The sequence below is a fragment of the Eutrigla gurnardus genome (assembly GCF_963514095.1).
Source record: "Eutrigla gurnardus genome assembly, chromosome: 13".
Classification (NCBI taxonomy): domain Eukaryota; kingdom Metazoa; phylum Chordata; class Actinopteri; order Perciformes; family Triglidae; genus Eutrigla; species Eutrigla gurnardus.
The window spans coordinates 12,913,987-12,933,509 of record NC_139936.1 but is presented as its reverse complement, the minus strand read 5'-3'; the positions used below and the strand labels follow the sequence as shown (position 1 = coordinate 12,933,509).

Sequence of the window (19,523 nt, the reverse complement as noted above, 5' to 3'; positions counted from 1 at the left end):
TGATTCTCCAAAACAGCATCACCCAGCCCTTATCCCCTGATTGGAATTGAAAGCGTGAACCTGACAACAAGCACGGGAGAATTTAGGAGAAAAATACAATTGAATTTCTGCTGTTCTGTTCTCAAATCCTTCATGTTTATTTATATAGTTTTAGATGACTGGAAGATTTCATGCATTCGTTTACTATTCATCTTTTTCCTCCACTCTCACAGAGCCTTAATTGGGACAGAAATGGTAAATTTTCCCTCTTGATAACTAAAAACCCTTCAAAAGCAACCACATAACAACCCACACAAACCAAAAACAACAGCATGCTCTTTTTTTTTTCTTTTTCTTATTTCTGGGGGGGGTGCATTTAATCTGCTTATCTGATTTTCTTATTACAAACTCTCATAATCACAAAGCAGATGCAGAGTTGCACAATTAAACCCGTCTGAGCACAAGTGCCATCTAAGCGCTTCTGGCGTCTGCCGGATTTTCTTCTTCGTCGCCTCGTACCAAACCTGCCATGAAATGTTGTCTGGCACCTTTGACAACATCAGAACACTGGCAGCCTTGTGATCATGGTTGATATTAGCTTTACACACTTGAAACTAAAGATAAAAGACTACAAGGTATGAATCCCATCGGCCTCGAGATGAATCGACTATGAGTAGTCACACTACATATGCAGGTGCCCTGTTTGGCCGTTTTGAAAGGGAATGAACTATAGAACGAGCTCTCAGTTAAAGGATTCAGGTCCCACAGCGCCCCGCATTATGGCAACAGAAGTGCAATGTGTTCCGACTGTGACAATACAGACGGTTCAGTTCAGGATTAAGATCCCACTGCAGCCACTCAATGCATGTTTTAACCTGATGCACTGAAGGCAAGGCAGGCAGCCGGGGGCCACGTTTTATATCATCTTGCATCAGATGTGATTACTGTGTGAGACGTGTGGTTCCACCGAAGGGACAAAATGCAGGTCAGGCAGAATATTATTCATTATTCATTATTCATATCAGAAGTGAACGGGTGACCAGGGACGTAATATACTGTACATACAGTGAATACATAGTAGAATGCATAATGCCTCCTGATTCTGATTTAAGAAGGGATACCTTCTCTAACTGGTGTGGAACAGCTGTGATGATGGCTTATATAATTATATATATATTATATATATTATATACTAACAAGTAGAATTACGCTGCTCTGTTGTCAGTGAAAGACACGCTCATGCCTGTAGTGCTGCGACAGGGTTTTTATCTTAATGAGGAAAAGAAAGTTAAGTCTCTGAACTCTGCAGGGATCTGTTTGTATGCGCAAACCTCTAAGTGGCCATTTGAGGTACTGCAGTTTTTTTTTTTTTTTTTACTTCCACAGAAGACGTGGTCGCTTGGTTTTATTCCCACTGTTCATCTTGAAAATTGTTTGATTAGCTAATCATGGACAACAAATCCCTCCCACCCCTCACTTAGAAATATCCTTCAGTAAAGAGGAGGGAGGTCATTTGCCCTTTTAAGGCCTCTGTGTCGGCTTCAGCTCCGAAATGGAAACTCAATCGGTCCACTGCAGCTTCAAGTTTAGTGTGTGCCTTTTGCTGTACTGGCGTGCCAGACCAATCATTTTGCAGCTGGGGGGGAGTCAAATTAATTCTATGTCAAGTAGCCGCTGGAGCACTGGTCCTTTTGTCATGACTTCATCTGTAAAATGTTTTTTCCCACCACAAAACTCCGTGCGCTGTTTGTTCAGAAAGCATAATCTGGTTCTGTGTCATAAATACAGCCGCAAATTATAGACACCGCGACCATCGAGCTTTCCCCAACCCTGCGTACCCAACCCCAGAGCCTGGGGCAAACAACACTTTCCTTCCATTCATTCCTTCCAACGGCTCCTTTCAGCTAGAGGAAATTGCACTTACACACCATAAAATTAGAAAGATCACAGAAACGACAAATGGAGAGAGGAATGCCACCGAGCACGGCAGGGAAGGTGGGAAACTTATTTATATAAAGTTGTGGCAGGTTTTTTAAAATCAGCAGCATCAGCAATTACTTCTCTGAGCTGCACATATGTCGACGATACAATGTTTTTTCTATACTGTAAATTCCCATATGAACATTATCTCCTGCTGCAATCCTCAGTGTTCCTAAATATAGAGTCCCGGATAAATGATGAGGCTTGACGTTTTAATTACTGCAACATTGGGATGGAAAACAATGATTGTTAATTTTATTATCCTTTTCCTACTGTGAGCTGTCAAAATAAGAAAGCCTATATAGCGAGTGCAGTAACATGTTACTTACTTGATGTTGCCAACCACCTGTTTGCAGGCTCCGTCTGACACCCAACCACAGTACGGGTCTCTGGAGGCTATACAAGACCTGGGTGTGACACACACACATACAAACACACAAAAATCAGCCCCTCGTCATATTTAAGTGTTGGCTGTTTGCGGATGAGCGATTTCCTGTGCAAACATCCAACTCACTTCTTGCATCGCCCGTGTCTGTCACAGCGAGACAGCGGCACTTTAACCACGCAGGAGGTGAAAGCCACCCACAAAGTGTGACTCTTGCCGTCTATCTGCATGCCGATGATGCGCTTGTCGTCCACGCCGTCTATACTGCACCTAGAAGACAGAGGAGAGGAGGACACGCGCGCATTATTCTGACTTTGCCTTAACTGTGTGCTTATTTAGGAACAAAGTCTTGCAAAAAAGAGATGGAAATCAAGAAAAGTAGGTGAGGCGAGCAGTAAGAGGCCATAAAATGAGATTTAACAGTTCATTTAAAGAGATTTAAAAAAAAGAGAGAGGAAGATTAAGATATGTTAGAGAGACAAACTGCGAGGTCAGGCAGAACAGAGATAATGCTGGACCGGAGGATGCAGGGTCAGGGACAGAGTGGGAGATAAAGAGAGATAAAGAAAGGGGTGATACAGATACAACTGATAAACAGACAGATGGGCGCTGTGAGCAGTCAGCATTAATACCGCACTTAACTGTAAAACCCACTAACACAAGCCCTCCGCCATTCCTCCATCCCTGCTAGTCTTCTTTGTCTGCTCGCCCCCTAGGAGCACACACTCTAATCCCTCTGGGCTTGTCATGCTTTCTATCCCTTCTCTCCATCCTGCCATCCAGCTCCTGGGATTTAATCTCTCCGCAGTGCTCTGGTCCCGCATTAACGCTCTCAATTAGGGCCTTTTAGAGTTCATCTTCACTGGGAAAATGCACGACAATCGGGCCGGGCAGGCAGGGAAGGAAGCAGGCGGGCAAAGTCACTTACTGTACGCGACTAAAGCCAGATGGCCGGTAGCCGGCGAATGCTCGGCCGCAGCCAGAGATGGAGGAGAGGAGGGAGGAGAGGAGGGAGGAAGGAGACATGGGCGACAGGAGAGGAGGCAGGGCCTGCCCTTCATCCCCTCCATACGGCCCGTCACATGGCCGCAGCATGTTGGATAACAAACAGTGCTAACCTTGAAAGCCCTCCTGTCAAGCCTCTTGCTCCCTTCTCCCTTCTCATCCGCCCGACACAGTAACGCTGTGCTTCCTTCAATCCGTCCTCTCTGGGCCTCGCTTCTCTGTTCTTTCTCCCTCCATCCATTAGTTCCCCCTCATCCATTACCCCTCAAATAAATATTTGCTTTGGCAGGGTCCTCCTGTGGCTGGTTTTTCCTTATTCACTTCTATTCCAAAAACACAACAATGCTTAACTCGCTCCCTCCACTGTACTCATCTCACACGCGCTGGTCCACACACACACACACACACACTCCCAGCCATACTTGAACCAACAGCCGCGTAATATATTAGCGAGAGAGACCCTGGGCTGGCTCGGAGGAAGTACACTGACTTTGTGTGTGTGTTTCCTTTAATCAGCCAACGGTTTTGGAGGAGCTGGTCTACGCTGAGGTCGGGAACCACAGCGCTACATTATCCAGAGCCTTAGGGTCTATGTCTTTAATTTAGTAGCTGCGGTTGGGCAGAGTGTAACCTGATAAAACTCTTTTAAATGATAGAGTAGCCATCTGGCTGGCTGGCTTCACTACATAGCTCGGGTCGGGGGAACTGACTGGTACTGATGGAGCTAGTGGGTTGGTGGGTTGGCTGAGGCTGGAGATGGTTGGAAACAAAATCACAGCGGTTCTCTCTCTCTGCAACACGCACATATGCATAACTGACCGTCCTTTGTTTGTAGCAACTTTATCCATGTGTTACTCTATTTCTATCCATCTCTCTCACACATGCACACGGAGACCCAGAGCTACATACTTGTCAGGGTTGTAGACGTTGAGCTCCTCCAGAAACAGGCTATCATTTAGAAAGCCGCTGTTCATGTTGGCCAGGAACTTGACGATGATGCCTTTCTCAGATCCCAGAAAGACCACCGTGTGGTTCTTATGGGGGCCCGCCTCATTGTCCACCACGATGCGTGTCAGACGATACCTGGGGGGAGGGACGGCCAACGAAATGAAGTCAGTCGTTTGATAAGTCAGTTTGACCAGCAGGGATTGAAGTTTTGAATTCCATCCCACTACAGTGTTTTTCCTTCTGAACCACAGTCAAAAAGATAAGAATAAATAGATGAATAACTTCCAAAATAATAATTATAAAATCAATCAATTAATCAATTATTGTCCATTCCATCATTCACGTCAGATGTCTGAAGGAGAATGAGGAACAGCCGTTACGCAGATGTAATAATCTTATTAATTGATTGTTATTCCATTAGAAACTCAATCACATTGCCAGAGGGTATGTCATGTCTACCCTGAAAGAAAAACATGACAAAAGCAACAGACAACAGTCGTGAACTATACTTTTCTTTTCTAATTGACAGCTGCTGATCAAACCGATTTGTTCAGCACCAGGTGCAGGAAACGCAATTTGAATGTCATCATTTGTTAAAATAAAGAAACAACAAAGCATGCCAAGCAGATTGGAGTGAGCAAATTAGACATCTGCCAGTCAGTGTGTCTGGGATCCGGGCCCCTGTTGTTCTTGCGGGTGTTATATGTGATCAGATAACACAAACAGGATTTAAGAAATACCTCTTGAGGTGATTTACTTTCATAGCACCATATATAGCCGTATCTATCATATACCGGACCAAGAAACTCTTAAAGTTATAAAAGAAGGTACATATCTGCACATCAGTGTGTTTCGGGCAAACGCAAGTGTTCATCATTTTTTAATTGAAGGAGATGGGATTTAAAGATTAAAGATGAGAGCTTATCGGAAAATCTGGGAAGTCTGCTTTTACCCTCATTAATGGTTTACTGACTGGTCTCTTTCTGCAAATGGGTAAAAAAAAGCCAGAATGTATTTTAACCTTACGAGAGTGCAGTTTACATCGTGAGCCTAATAAAACAACACATCCTCCTCGTCCGTTTTCCTTAAATATCTCTTCAAAAGCTCTGTGTCGCTGATTTTTATCCCATCAGAAATAACTGTATTCTGAAGGTCTATTGTGGTCAGGATCTATTCAAGCACAACAAAAGCTCCAAGGACTGTGTCAATGGGATTTGATCTCAGCGAAATAATACAATCCCAAGGACTAAAGACATTCACTGTCTTTCCTATTCAGGATAATAAAACATCTCAAGAGGGGGGTTTTCCATTTGATTCATCATGCCCAGCCAGCTGAGGTCTGTCGCACAGCACAGCGACTCTCAGGACAAATTTGCAGCAAAGGCTCTTTCTGGATCCCGGGGTGTCCTCTCCAGGGCGTAACAAGGATCAAACCTTATTATTTGTTTCCAGTTGACTTCAGCTGGAGGTGGTTATTACAGTACACCGCGACAGTGACAGATATCAGGAGCTCACTCCTCTTCCACCATGCACGATGCTTTTTGAGCTTACATAAGGCTTTTAACTTACTGCCTCTGACATGCATACGAGGGCTCACTGGGGCGTCATTTCGCATCAAATGAAATAGTCTGATTGCTGATTATGTAAAGACAGAAACAATGTGTTTTTCATAATGCGGTGGTATGATATAGTGCACTAACGAACAGCGAGTTGTAGGGATAACCTTGATGAAAGCCGTTCGTATTCTGACTAAGCCTCCGTGGGTATGTAGGTCAGACCTCGGCAAAGTAGCAGCAAGATGTGATGCGATGCAAATCATTTGTAAAAACCTATGAAGGATTCTTTGTGTAGCTCATCTTTAAAGTGATTTTACCACCACTGAGGCCTGTCAAGGGTCTGGCAGGCAGCCCTAACCTTAAATCTTGAACAGCTGTTATTCAGAACCAGATCCAAATTAAAATCTAGTTTTTTTTTTACTTTTTACCGAATACTGTCAGTTAGTTTTGCCTCGCTGCCTATGGGATGGCGGTGTACTGTCACGTTCCCCCAGAGGCCGGCTCCAATGTCTCTGCATAGTGTAGCAGTAAAAACAGACCTTTATGATCATCAGCCACAGTGGTGCACTGGCTTTTGGGAAATGGGCTGAACTCCAGAAATGCAGGAGGAAAACCAACCACAGAGCAAACAAAAAAAACAACTTTTCCTCCAGTATCCTCTATTTGAAATCTCCTTAGAGAGTTCTGACTGAAGACTGAACAACGTCTTCTTAATAGCGACTTAGAAACACACGAAGACAAATATCTCTTAGAATTCAAACTATTTACTCTGTCTTTATCACATCACGACACAGCCGCTCTGGGAGAGCAATAGTAAAGTGTGGATAAGTGTTTCCTCTACTATAGTGGAAATAGGTCACCGGCTGGTTTGCGGTGGAGTGCCACTGTGTTTCAATGAGTGTAATTATTGTCCCGTGCTGAAGAGGTTCATAGAGATCTGACGACTGCGGTCTTTGGAGTGTGCGATACTTACCGGACCATGGTCTTGAGGAACCAGGGCCTGTTGGCAATGGAGGGCACGGCCTCGTCCATGAGAGGGTGCATCTTGATGAAGTTAAGTGTGTCGTCGGGGAACTCATTGGATATCTTGTACCTCTCCATGGATTCGGTGCCGGCACAGTTGCCAGGCCTGCAAATGGAGAGGGGGTGAAGAGGAAGGCGATGAGGGGCAAGAGAAAAATTGTGAGTAGAAGGAGGAGGAAAGGACATCGACTGTGGGCATTAGCCTGCAATTGGCAATCTATTCCAGCCGGCATTCCAATCTGCGCATATTTATGTTGCAAGGGCACCATCACGTCATCCCATGCTTAGCCGGCCCAGTGTGATTGTGATTGGTTTAAAGAAAGACAAAGAAGCCAGAGCATAGCAGAATCCCTACAGCAGGATGGTAATGTGTCGAGCCAGACCTTTCTGGCGAGGGCGGGTGCCTGAACAAGTCTTCATGCCCAGAGTGCCAATAGAAAACAGAAAGTTCTACTTCCATAAAATCAAATGAGAGTGCAGCCTTAAATGACTAAAGTCTCGTGCCAAGAGGCTCTGGTGGGGCTGAGGACCCAAGAATCCTCAGGCTCGGAGTGAAGCACGGAGACATTCTATCTATGTGATCCTTTTATAGGGAGTTGGTGAGCTGCTTGTAAAAGAGAAGCTGCTTTTGATAGCATATCCCCCTTTGCAGGCATGTCACCTCTGAGAGCTTGTAAAAGCTCTTTACTGTGTGGTCTTTGATACCCTGCCACCCCACGTAATCCACACCAGGTCCTAGAAATATTAGCTTGCTGGCCACTGAATGTCAGTGTCAACATTTAAGGCCAGTGTGTGTGTGTGTGTGTGTGTGTGTGTGTGTGTGTGTGTGTGTGTGTGTGTGTGTGTGTGTGTGTGTGTGTGTGTGCGTGTGTTCACTCAAGAGAACTTTAAATTCATCTTCCAATAAAAATCTTTTTTAAGTGAAGATGTATAGGCATGAGTACTGTATCAAGTGGATCATGTGATGGAGATAAATCCTTAAGCTATTCTTATATCTTATCTTATATATTATTAAGTCCATATATGGAACTAGTAATTTGTAAGAAAAACTGCAGTTTGATAAGTTTTCATAAAAACATGCAGTTCTGCAAGAGAAAGTGATTTAAAGAGTAACTGCACAATTAAACTTAAGCTGTAAACCAAATGATGTGTCATGTTTGATGAAACACGTTAACATTGGTATTTAATATTTGTTTCCTGCTATATTTACAAAAAGAATAGGCCTATCATGATTTATCTGCAATTTGATTTCGTTGAATTACGGGACAGCAGAATCATTTGCCACTGTAAAAGAAACTGCAGCAACAGTCGGTGCCATTCTCTTCGCCGGAGCTACATTTATGTCAGTGGACATATGGAGAGCAGAATGGAAACAGACATCTCTTAAATAAAAAAATCTGCAAATGATTGCGTATGAGAGTGTAACACATGGAAGAACAGTCTGCTGCGGGGCCAGACCTAGGTGGCATTGTTACAACTCTCCGTCTGTTTGCCTGCAGATAAAAGGTCTGAATGCACCGGTGGATGAGAAATGAAATCATTCACATCAATCACCGCGGAAACAACGGCGGGGATATCTGATCTGTGCGGCGGCGGAGGCTGACCTTGTTGAACACAAACAGGTAATGATATGCTAATTGAGGGAACTCGGATATAGAAGCTCATGAATGCACGCGGGGTACTGTACGGTAGGCTCTCTTTTGGTGAGAAGCCTCCTCCTCAGCCATATGGGGGAAAACACACACACACACACAGACACTAGCAGCAATTATCGTAGCCCAGATCTTTGTAGTAAATCAGGTTTTTTCTTCTAGAGGATAGGAGAGCAGCTCTTAGCGCGCTAATTAGCAAGCAATAGATGGGAGATTGATCAGGCTGGTGCATTTGTGGAATTAGCCAGCCATCTGTAAAATGATCTCATGGTTCATTTGTTGATACCGAGCCCTTCTTTGATGCAGCTGCATGTGGGGGAGAGGTGAGGTAATGGATTGGGGGGGGGGAGGCGTGGGGGGTGTATCTGTGTGCATACTGTACAGTGTGCAACGTGACGCGGGATATGTAATCCCGTCATAAAAAAAAGTAGGGATGTATTGAACAATGACGCAGCGGTGCTATTAACACGTCGTTATTCAACAAGTCTTTTGCATTGATTAGATGGCCACATGCCTCATGCCTGTGGGGCTGAAGAGAGGAGGAGAGATAATATGTCTGAGTATGCTGGGTGTGTGCGACTGTTAAAGCCTGTCTGTGTGTGTGTGTGTGTGTGTGTGTGCGTGTGTGTGTGTGTGTGTGCACTGTTAATTAACCGCTGCTGTACCTTGGCTTGGGAACCTTGTCTTCAGGAAAGGGCGTCCAGGTGGAGTCTGGGGATTTCTGCTCTTTGAAACGCCCTGTGAACGTGTTGGCCACCTCCGCCATGTCATAGGCACACACCGCCGAGCCTGGAATACTGCCATAACACACACACACACACAAAATACCTCACATTAACAATCCTCTCAACTGAACATTTCAAAGAAACACCTTGCCAAGTTTGGACTATCACCAAGTGACAGAAACATGGATTTACAATCCCCCCTTTTCAGACGGGTTAAATCCCTCGAGGATGGTTCATTTTAGCTATTGCATGCCTACACCGGGTGTTGTGGTCAAGTTTGCCATGTTTCTTCGGTTTTGCTGGATTAGAAAAATAATTAAGCTGTCAAGTTCTTTATCCTCACTTCCATCACACCATTTTCTCCATTTATTTTAATAGCATTGATAAATTGCTCTAATTATAGCAGAATAATTCATGTAATTTCAATAACAGTCTCAATGCCATTCTATCTGGTCATGCGCTGTAGTGTTATTGCATTTAATAGTGTATGAGCTACAGTGTCTCTGCCTGCCGAGCCTCATGAGGACACACATTCTCTAACCCTGCCCTCCAGGACTGGGTTTCCCCAAAAGCCTCGAGGCATCAAAAGCCTCCAAGTTCAGCACAAGTCCACTGTTGGGCAAGAGATACAGACTACAGATTATCTTTTTATTGCCTTTCATTTGGGGGGGTATCACCCATCTTGTGATAGCGGCGGAGCCACTGGCTTCTTTCCGTCTGCGTGGAATCAATGCATAACAGGCTGCTGAGTCACTTTTCTATTTTCCCTGCATCTGCTCTCATAAATTAGGACTGAAACGACGACTTGTTTATTCTTTCTCATTTTAAAAGAGAAATCCTTCACAGCTGGCTGAATTTTTCAGACCGTTGCATCATGGGTTAAACTCGCATAGACGTCGGGCGAGACGGAATATACAAGTGCGGTATTATCGGGAGCAAGGTCAGAGAGTTGTTAATTCTTGGCTTAGCGACTAAATGACAGTAATTGCCCACTGTACTGGATATGCAGAGAGAGTTGGACAGTCATATGTCTGTTTGCATCAGGCTGCTAACAAGGCGATAGATGGCAAGCCAGTGAGCAAGTGACTGGGCCGGGCAACAATGCAGACAGACAATTAAACAACAAACCCGGAGTGCTGCCTACAGTATGAATGTTGAATGTGCTCTCTACTTTCACCCCCCCGACTATGAAATGGAAAAATTAATGCCAGGATCAAAACGGGCGCTTATAGAAATTAAGTTTCATTGGGCTTTAATGTCCATTAACCGTGCTCAATTGCATTGTCACAAGCAATTGTCTTATCTGCTAAAAAGCAGCCATAAAATGGAAAATTACAAAAATGTGCGAGCTATCAGCCGAGCTCCATGGCTTTGAGGTAATTTTCAATTTAGATAACAACCCCCCACCCACTGCCTACGAATATGAAAGCGGTTCTGAATATGTAATGAATTAATAAAAGCAGAAAATAAGATTAAACACCTGCGTGCCAAAAGGGCAGCGCAACAGTTTTGACAGGAGATGTAAATGTTGACCCAGTGGTCTCGGAATTACACGTTGCCAAAAGGCACGGCAGCGCCACGCGCCGCTAACGTTAGCAAAGGTCAGACTGTCACAACGTTGATGAATTGAGGGCATTTTAAAAAGCATTTCAAAGCGAGGAGGATAATCGGGTTAGTTAATGGGAAGTACAAAACAGTTGTTGACACACGTGAACCCAGTTTGAGACGAGGGGGATGCCGATAGCTAAATGAAATAACCTTGATGAATCTCATCTGTTGCTTCCCTCAAAGTTGTTCTCAGGGTACCTGTTGTAAGGTGTGGAGAAGGTTGCCATCACTACGTCCCTCCCGTTGATTCGGATGACCTCGGTGACAGCCTGCAGGATGTTGAAGTAGAAGTGGGAGTCGCCGGGGATGGAGCAGTTCAAGCGAGACTTGATGAATGAGGTCCACTGCTTCTCCAGGACACGGGGCGAGCCGCCGCGGTCGTTCTTACAAACCCTGGCCACCCGGGGGAACACCACCTGACAGAGACACACACACAGTTGTCCTCAGCCACAACCAACATTAAGGTAACGACTCAGATGACTCACTTTTTTAACACCAACACAACCTTTTTTGTCATCTTTTGGATAGGAGATAATTCCTTTTTGAGCTGCAGAGTACAAATCTGTGGTACTGCCATCCGCCATCTGAATTCTGTGCTCCGAATGTAGTATTATTAAGGTAAGGTATGGCACTAGAGCAAGGCGAATGGCCTTCCTCACGTTCCTCACGCTCCTCACGTTTCCACGTCTTGAAATCGGAGGAGTGAGATGAGGCATATCCAGTTCATTCATACCTCCTACACCCATAACATTTACATGATAAACTGGGAAGGCTCCTACTTCAAATGAAGTAGAAAATAAGAATAATATATTTTCCATTTGATTCCCAGCAGTACACACTTTTAGGCCCTCTTTGCTGGTTTGAATGACAAAAATCCACAGGGGATGCCACAGTGTCTTAATCCAACATTTCATCACTTCTCAGCTAATTAAAGACACAAGAGGAGTAAATTGGTGTGTTTCGTGTGCTGCTAAGAGTCAGCACCTGGCAACAGAAAATTGAAAGTACACAGCTTCAAATAGGAGCCGGTGCTGTAATTACATCTCCACCGTGAGATCACACAGTCAGTATTGTAATTAGTAGTTGTCACACTATACTTAACAGCAATGAATCTAACTCTGACCTGGAATTGTGCCCTAGTGTAAACACTGTGAATGGGAGCGAACATGTATTTAAACCAGATCTCTATACACACGCGACTGCAAACAACCACAAATCAAGACACAATCATCTATGCCTGCAATACAGCCGATGCAAAAAAAAGGCATGCAGTGAAAAGAATCTGTCATAATCTGAGTTCTCCCATTGAAGTAAATAGACTAAGGACCTGCACTTCATCTCCTAAGACAATGTAGCATCAAGGAATAAAGACGTAATAATGAGGTCCCGAGCACATTGTCCCAGGGATGACAGTACACCATTAGTTCCAAGTCCTGACGTCACCTACGCTACCTTCAGTACTGTCGTCACAAGCGCCGCCACGTTTTCAGAATGATCGGTTCTTGTGACATCCCCACATCATTTCAGGTTCTCACATTCCTACTCGCTGAAGTAGAAATGTGGCTCATCTGTGAGTTCATTCACACGGAGCAAATACCTCACTCAAGGCTTCTTAATTGACTTGGCTTGAAAAAAAAATATTTACCTTCTGTGTTTTCCCGATAACAACGTAACAATCCAACGTTAAAACCCGTAGCAAACACAAACCTGCCACGGCAGATTGATCAATTTGCCTTTAAGCACACGCGACTGCTTACATTGTCGAGGAAGGCCAATCTACTTTATAATAATGTAGCGCTATCGTTCAGTAAATGTTAAATTGCTCACTGTGCCATCAGCTCCACCGCCACATGCATAATTATACTGACGCTGCTTTCAAAACACCCAGCAGATTGAGAGGCCTGATCTGTATTCATGCTCTGTATCACACATGCCTGTCACTTCTGGCAGCGAATCCATTATTCCCGTGTTTCCTGTTACCTCCGCTCTGTTCTCATCGCCTCTCGTTCTCACCCTACTCTTGTGCGTTTCCTTTTAATTTATTCCCAAGAACACATATGGAGTGATTAATGTCCATAAATGATTATCTCCTACCTGGTATCCAATTAAACCCTTTCAGGGCAGGGTCCGAAACTAAATTGAGAAGATTAATAGATTTTTCCACTCTGCCTCATGACTTAGAGACACTTGGGTGGAAATCCTCTTCGGGGAACATCGAGACGATAGGTCGAATGCAAGGGAGGTGGACGTGCAATGCTAGCAGTATATTTAGACTTCAAAATGGGATCTCCAGACGTCCACAAACGTTTGTTTCTTGATGTATTTTGGGTCCTGCATCCTGCCCCGGTGTTATAGTTTCTGAAAAATGTTTGGCCACTTTACAGCTCCTGAAAGCCTCCTTCCAGTTATGTGATACACCCATATCCTGTTAGTTTCCTCAGGCACTTCCTGATACTCCTGGTAAACAGGAAGTCGTCTCTGATTACTGTTCAAACAACGGCGGAATAATAGGCCCTGTGCCCACCTTTCCCATTGTGTTGTACTCCATGGCAATTTCCCGATAGAAGAAGTAGATGAAGTCGCCGTAATCGACCGCCTGGACAAAGTAGGGCTCTGCAGGAGGAAGAAAAGTGGAATAAAATATGAGTCAAAGTGACGTTTTTTGCCGTGACAAAACAGTTCTGGCACCATATTTCACAGTAAACAGCCCGAATATCTGTCATATTATGCAGGAAAGCACCGACTGTGAGCCTTGAGTGCCTCGATCTATCATCCATCATATCAGCGAAACAATTTGCATGCAAAGGAAAAGAGGGATCTCTCTATTTAGTTTTGACAGGCTGGACTTGTGCTTGTTTCTCCCCAGGGCAGACCAATTTCCTGTCTACATCAGCGGGGGGGTGGGGGGGGGGGGCAGGTTGGCAAAAAAAACGCCTGCGTCTAACAGAGCGTTGCAGCATTAGCATAAATGCTCCTGCTCCTCGTACCTAGACTCACACACACACGTGCGCCACGGATCATAAATCATCAAACACGCGGTGAACAATGCAAGTTTGTTTTCCCGACTCGTCAGGCAGCTTGTTGCTGTTCAACCACAGTGGCTTTGTTGGCGTGTGACCCCCCCCCCCCCACACACACACACACACACTCACCCTTCAGCCACTTGGAGTCGTGTTTGACAGTGCGCAGAGTCGGGCTGTCTCCTAGGCTACGATAGATGACCGCATCGATCGCTAGAAAGTCTGTTACGGTGGCCGAGTACAGCTTGCCATCTGGAGAGAGAACACAGGGACGGAAAAGAGCAATAAGACGAAACGATGGAGATGGAGAGGACAGAAGCAGAGGAGAGAGAGAGAGAGACAGAGAGAGAGCATAAAGGGAGTGAAAAAGGTGTATAAAGTTAAGCAAAAAAACACATGAAAAGCCACTCAAAGATTCCTGCTCTCTGCGGCTGGATAACACAAAAACGTTTCAGAATGCTCGGACCTGGAAAATGAATGAATCACACAAAGTGAAGAAAGCCAGACAACAAACAGGGCTGGACACACACTTAAACATGTTGCACATTTGTAATCGTAAAAGACCCTGAAGCCCTGTTTTGACTCACACACACAGACTCCACAGGAACATGCGCGTACGTACGCATCACATGCTCCACAAACACACGCCGCCACCAGCATGACCTCAGCCCGGCCTGGCTAGAACCACAGTGGAAACTCAAACTACATAATTGAAAGGATAGCAGTCAGAGGAACCCTCTTGATTACTCAGTGCTTCCAGCTCCTTCCAAGCAGCTCTGCTACACATTAACTGGTCAAGTGAGGCGTTTTTTTTTTTTTTTGCACTCCTCCCCAGCTTTAAACAGGCAGGGACAGCTCATCAATAGTGCCATAAATTGTCCCCGCGGCGGAGATGAATGGCCGCTGAATGTCTTTAGCAGCCTGCGGTCGGTTGCATCAGAACAATCTCACCCCCGTCGACGGAAGGCTGACTCATTCTGGTCCCATCAGTTTGAGACTTATTTTTAATCTGGTGCATTTTGGAGGAAAGTGAACGAGAGACAAAGGGGACGACAGGAAAGTGCAATAAAAAGCTCAGAGAAAGATATTACCACTGCTGCTGATGTGTATCCAAAGGGTTTGAGGAAAAAAAGCGTCAAATTCCTTACACAGACCAAATGTGGTCTGGAGTTTGGCTATTTGTTCTCGTGCATGTAACACAGATTGGTTTTCATTCTTGACATGTTGTCAGAGTATTGCCATTAGAATAAACCGCAGGGTATTAAAAACAATATTAAATACAACCGCAACTAATACCCCCGCTCAAATAGTCTCAACTTTCCCATCTAGCTCCAACATGTTCCAATGTGTAATACGTGCAGATAGGAGAATATTATTATTAATGTTTTTGCCTCGTGGCGGTCAGTCAGTAGTAAAACTATCACACATACTTAATCTATTTTCACCTCATGGAAACTTGTGTGTACGTTTCTCTCATCGAGCCTGAATACCATGAGTACCTGGATAACAGATGAGTCACTTGTTCATTTGACACAGACGGATGCATTTCATCTTACCGGCAAAGAGGGCGACGTTGGCGTGCTTGGCGTCGTACGGGCACCGCGCCATCCCGCTGATCTCCTCCCCAAGGGCCTCCAGAGTGTCCAGCTAGGATCACAAACGAGGTGAAAGGTCAACAGCGGGTCGAGACAAAGTGGTGCTGTCAAACAAAACAATGGACCTGAAATACAACTAAAACAGGAAACATTGTTTCCCAGTTGGAGGAACAGAGGATAACGAGAAATGGCCTCAAGTGTCAAAACAATGACAATCGGAAGGCACTGCTGACAAAAAATACTGCATTCAAGCACAGAAATGTGGTGAAATGAAATGTTGTAATAAACTAGTCCCAAAAAGTAGTCCATCTACTAAATTCTGGATGCCACTTTGGTTGTGTTCTGAGAGCTAAAGCAGCCCATCTGGGAGTATCTGGGAAACTGTCACGGAGGGAGATTAACCCAAACAGACGTTTTCCACAGCAACATGTTCCACAGCATGGGTGGACGTGGTGTACTTCCTCCTGCCATGGTTGTCCTTCAACTGTAGGTGTTAAAGAAGAGTTTCAACAGCCCTCAGTACAGATCTTTATACTGCTGTGCCCTGATTTCTAAAGTTTGTGCTGTTGCTGCGAAGAGGAAATAAATGGGCAGAGTACAAAAAAGAAATGGGTGAGAACATGGCCCTGAGCGAGGAATGTGAGAAGTTTTTTACCAAACCGCCGTAGTTTTTAAATAGTATATGACACAGTCTTCATTATTTTATATTTTTGCAGCCTCAACCTTGTCTTGTGCTGAGAACTATTCTTCCGGGAAGACTTGATTTGTGATATTTCTAGTCTGAATTCTGAACCCAGACAATGTGAAACATGTCTTTACTCATTTCATTTCTTTTCTAATTTCACTCAGCATTACTTCCATTTCCATAAGCTTTTTCTGAGGCCTTGTCCTTGTCCATTGTGTAAAATGCACCACTGTTTAAGGGCTTAGTGGAATGATCTCTGTGAATTGGAATTCAAACGAGATTTTCTTGTTTTCGCGCCCAGTTTGGTTACAGCGCGACTGGCAGGGAGGATCAGATGTGGACGAAAGGTCACGGCCGTCCCTCCGTGGGTCGGCTTGTCTTCCCCCCCTAGGACGCTGTGTTACCCCGGCAAAACACTCGACATGCACACGAACCCAAACACACACGAGAGAAAAGCCACACTGCACTGAGGTCAGCGAACATTACCGAACTTACTGGTCGCCTGCAGAGTTCACAAAACATAGTCATTTTTCTTCCCCATCTCTGTTTCTATCGCTCTCTCATACTCTACTTCCTCGCTCCCTCTCTCTCTCTCTCAACAAAGAGGAGTGTAGCTTGCCAAGGCTGCAAACTGCTTACACCGCCCTTTTCTGGTCTCTAAACAGGTCATTTTGTTTTCTATTCCTGTCTCGGCGGAAACGGTTATCATCTGCCCACTAAAAAGGTCACACACACACTCCGGCGCAATGCCGGAAAAGCCTGCCAGAGAAATTGTTGATGCAGATTTGGCAGAGAAAAATTACAAGTGACCTTTTACAACAAACACAGAACCACCAGCAGCAGGAGCGCATTTGTCAACTTTTTTTTTTTTCATTCCTTCTGTTTTCTTCAGAAATTAGAAGAGAATAATAGAAGGAGGCCCCCGTTGGTTTGAAGATACACGCATATTGTTATTAGACAGGGCGGACTGTAATTATAGATTAGCAGGAGTTAATCATAAGGGAAGTGAGCGGCTGAAGGTTAGGTGTGTCCACTGAATCAGAGCAGTCTGGGTGTAAGGGGGCAACCTCGGTTAAACTTGAAACGTCAGCAGCTTCTGTGACAGCTCCCTAACGCAAACCCCCCCTCCTTAGTCCTCTTCTGACACATCACAAACACACACTCGCGTATCTCTCACGCACAGCCGCCGCCCCACCCCTCCGTCTCCTCAGCTGATTTCACCGAGGCAGTGACCTCTGTCTGCTGGGCTTGGCTGGCTGTCACTGACCTATTCCTGCCTTTTGAACAGAGGAAGACACTCCCAGCCCGGCCACAGATACACATACAATCTCAGCCCAGTGCTCACGTTCGCCTGATTATTGTCCAAAGCAATATCCAATTTTTAAAAAATGGCCAATAGCAATCCATAAAGCTGCCACGCCGAAGCATAACATTTTATAAACATTTCCATAAAGAAATGTGATGTTTAAACAGCCAGATGGATTTTTTTTTTTCGTACCTAGCGTAGCAGGCAAACGCTTATTATGCTGTCAAAGTCCACTAGCTTCAAAAGAGAAAGAAGTGCTTCAGCTTTGTAGACACACAATTCAAAGTAATGGGAAGGGAACCATTGTGCTGTCACACTTTGTCAGCGCTGCCTTAACAACGGGCCGTTCTGCAGGGATGTACTGTAGCTTAGCAGACAAATTGTACAGTAACCTTGGCCCGGGGTGCGGTGTATCTAGATAGATTAATTACTACATCTCAATGGTGTCTTCCATAGGCTATATGCTAATTAATTAGACAAACACAACGTAGATCCGAAAACATGCCCATCAGGAGTGTTATAATTGGTTCAGCATCGGCTTCGGCACTGAGGGTGAGGGACACGTTCTGCCTCTTTGTCTCTGTTGTTTATATGTAGACTCTTTATTTATCGTTGCTGAGGGTTTGTCAAATCTTTCCGAGGACAAACTCAGGGTAGCCAGTGTCACGCTTAACAATTGTTTGCTGGAAATCCATTTCCTTGTTTGTATTATAGAATAAGAACCGTGAAGGTCATATTTTATGATGGAACAAATTTAGTTTCCCAAGATCCAAAAGGAATTTATCGATTTACCTAATTCACGAGTTTTTTGTTGTAACTGGGTGTTAAAAACGGTCAATTGTTGGACAACAATAATCCTTAATTTATCGCAATCTGATGTACGAAACAGTCCCCAGTCTCCACCGCATCAAAACACAAAGTTGAATATTAAATTGCAGCATCATGTTGACAACTAGATTTTAAAGCCAGAACTGTCATAATTCTCATGTCCGTATTGGTGGAAAAAGACCTATCTGTGCATCCCTAGTTGTAGCAACTACACCACTGTCCCAAAACATCCTTTCAACTGCCCCGAAGTCAGTGTAAATCATCAAAAATACCATACAGATCACAGATCAACTATGGTCCATTGCACAACTCTATGTAATCCATATTTCCACCTGCACAACCTTCACCATCTGCTGTTAAAAGGTCAAGTGCACGAGTTCTCACCGGGGCCAGGAGAAGTTGTGTAAACCAACTATGTCCCTGGGAGATTAATAGTCAAGGCCCATTTCTCTGCAACCTGTTCCTGAACTCTGGGAGGAGGAACCTTCCCCTGATCGCTTATTACACGAGAGCACCACACTGGAGACTTAGCTGTTGAAAGAAATATAGGGGGGAGTTCACTTTTATTTGACGGAAGACTCAAATACCTCCGCGCTCCAGAAATATGTTATTTAACCAACAGATAAAGAAACTCATTTATCATACCCTTCAACGTCTAGCAAGTCCACAATTACATATATTATATACATTATACTGTATATATATATATATATATATATATATATATATATATATATATATATATATATATTGTATTGTATAATATAATTTCATAATGTCATGTCAATCCTGTGTAAAAGCTGGAGTACAGAGATCCCATTTCCCTCTGTGTACATTAATGACATTTCCAATGAATTGTCAAAAAACACTTGGCGCAAGTGGAATTTCCCAGCACACCTCAGTCCACTGAACGCGTCACCTGGGACCCACTGCCTCCCCGCCGACCCCCCCACCCCCACTTCGCCCCGGCAACAGGCGATGAAACTGACTCCAGTCATATATCAGCCCAGCTGGATGGGGTGTTTATTATTACAACACAGCAAGGGAGTGACAGAGGGAGAAAGCAACAGAGGGGATGGTGGCGGAGTGGTGGGAGCGATGGAAGGGGGAGAGGAATAAACCCTGGCACGAGAGGAGGAGAGAGGGAGAGATGAAAAGAGGGAGAGGGAGAGAAGAAAGTTGGGTGCTGTGTGGCGCCCAGGGCGAGGATTGTGCCATGGCTGCCAAG

The 19,523-nt window shown here is 44.6% G+C and overlaps 1 protein-coding gene across 4 annotated transcripts in view; it reads right to left on the bottom strand.

The window, feature by feature from the left end:
- Positions 1-19,523, bottom strand: part of sema6a (sema domain, transmembrane domain (TM), and cytoplasmic domain, (semaphorin) 6A) — a 100,516-nt gene that overhangs the window by 21,820 nt on the left and 59,173 nt on the right. For all 4 annotated transcript variants that reach the window (XM_084024247.1, XM_084024248.1, XM_084024250.1 and 1 more), the window contains exons 7-15: positions 15,438-15,528; positions 14,014-14,133; positions 13,386-13,474; positions 11,060-11,277; positions 9,194-9,325; positions 6,827-6,982; positions 4,259-4,432; positions 2,474-2,614; positions 2,289-2,366 (exon numbers count right to left, since the gene is read on the bottom strand). In XM_084024247.1, coding sequence (XP_083880373.1) covers positions 2,289-2,366; positions 2,474-2,614; positions 4,259-4,432; positions 6,827-6,982; positions 9,194-9,325; positions 11,060-11,277; positions 13,386-13,474; positions 14,014-14,133; positions 15,438-15,528 — 1,199 coding nt within the window. The remainder of the gene's footprint in view (positions 1-2,288; positions 2,367-2,473; positions 2,615-4,258; positions 4,433-6,826; positions 6,983-9,193; positions 9,326-11,059; positions 11,278-13,385; positions 13,475-14,013; positions 14,134-15,437; positions 15,529-19,523) is intronic.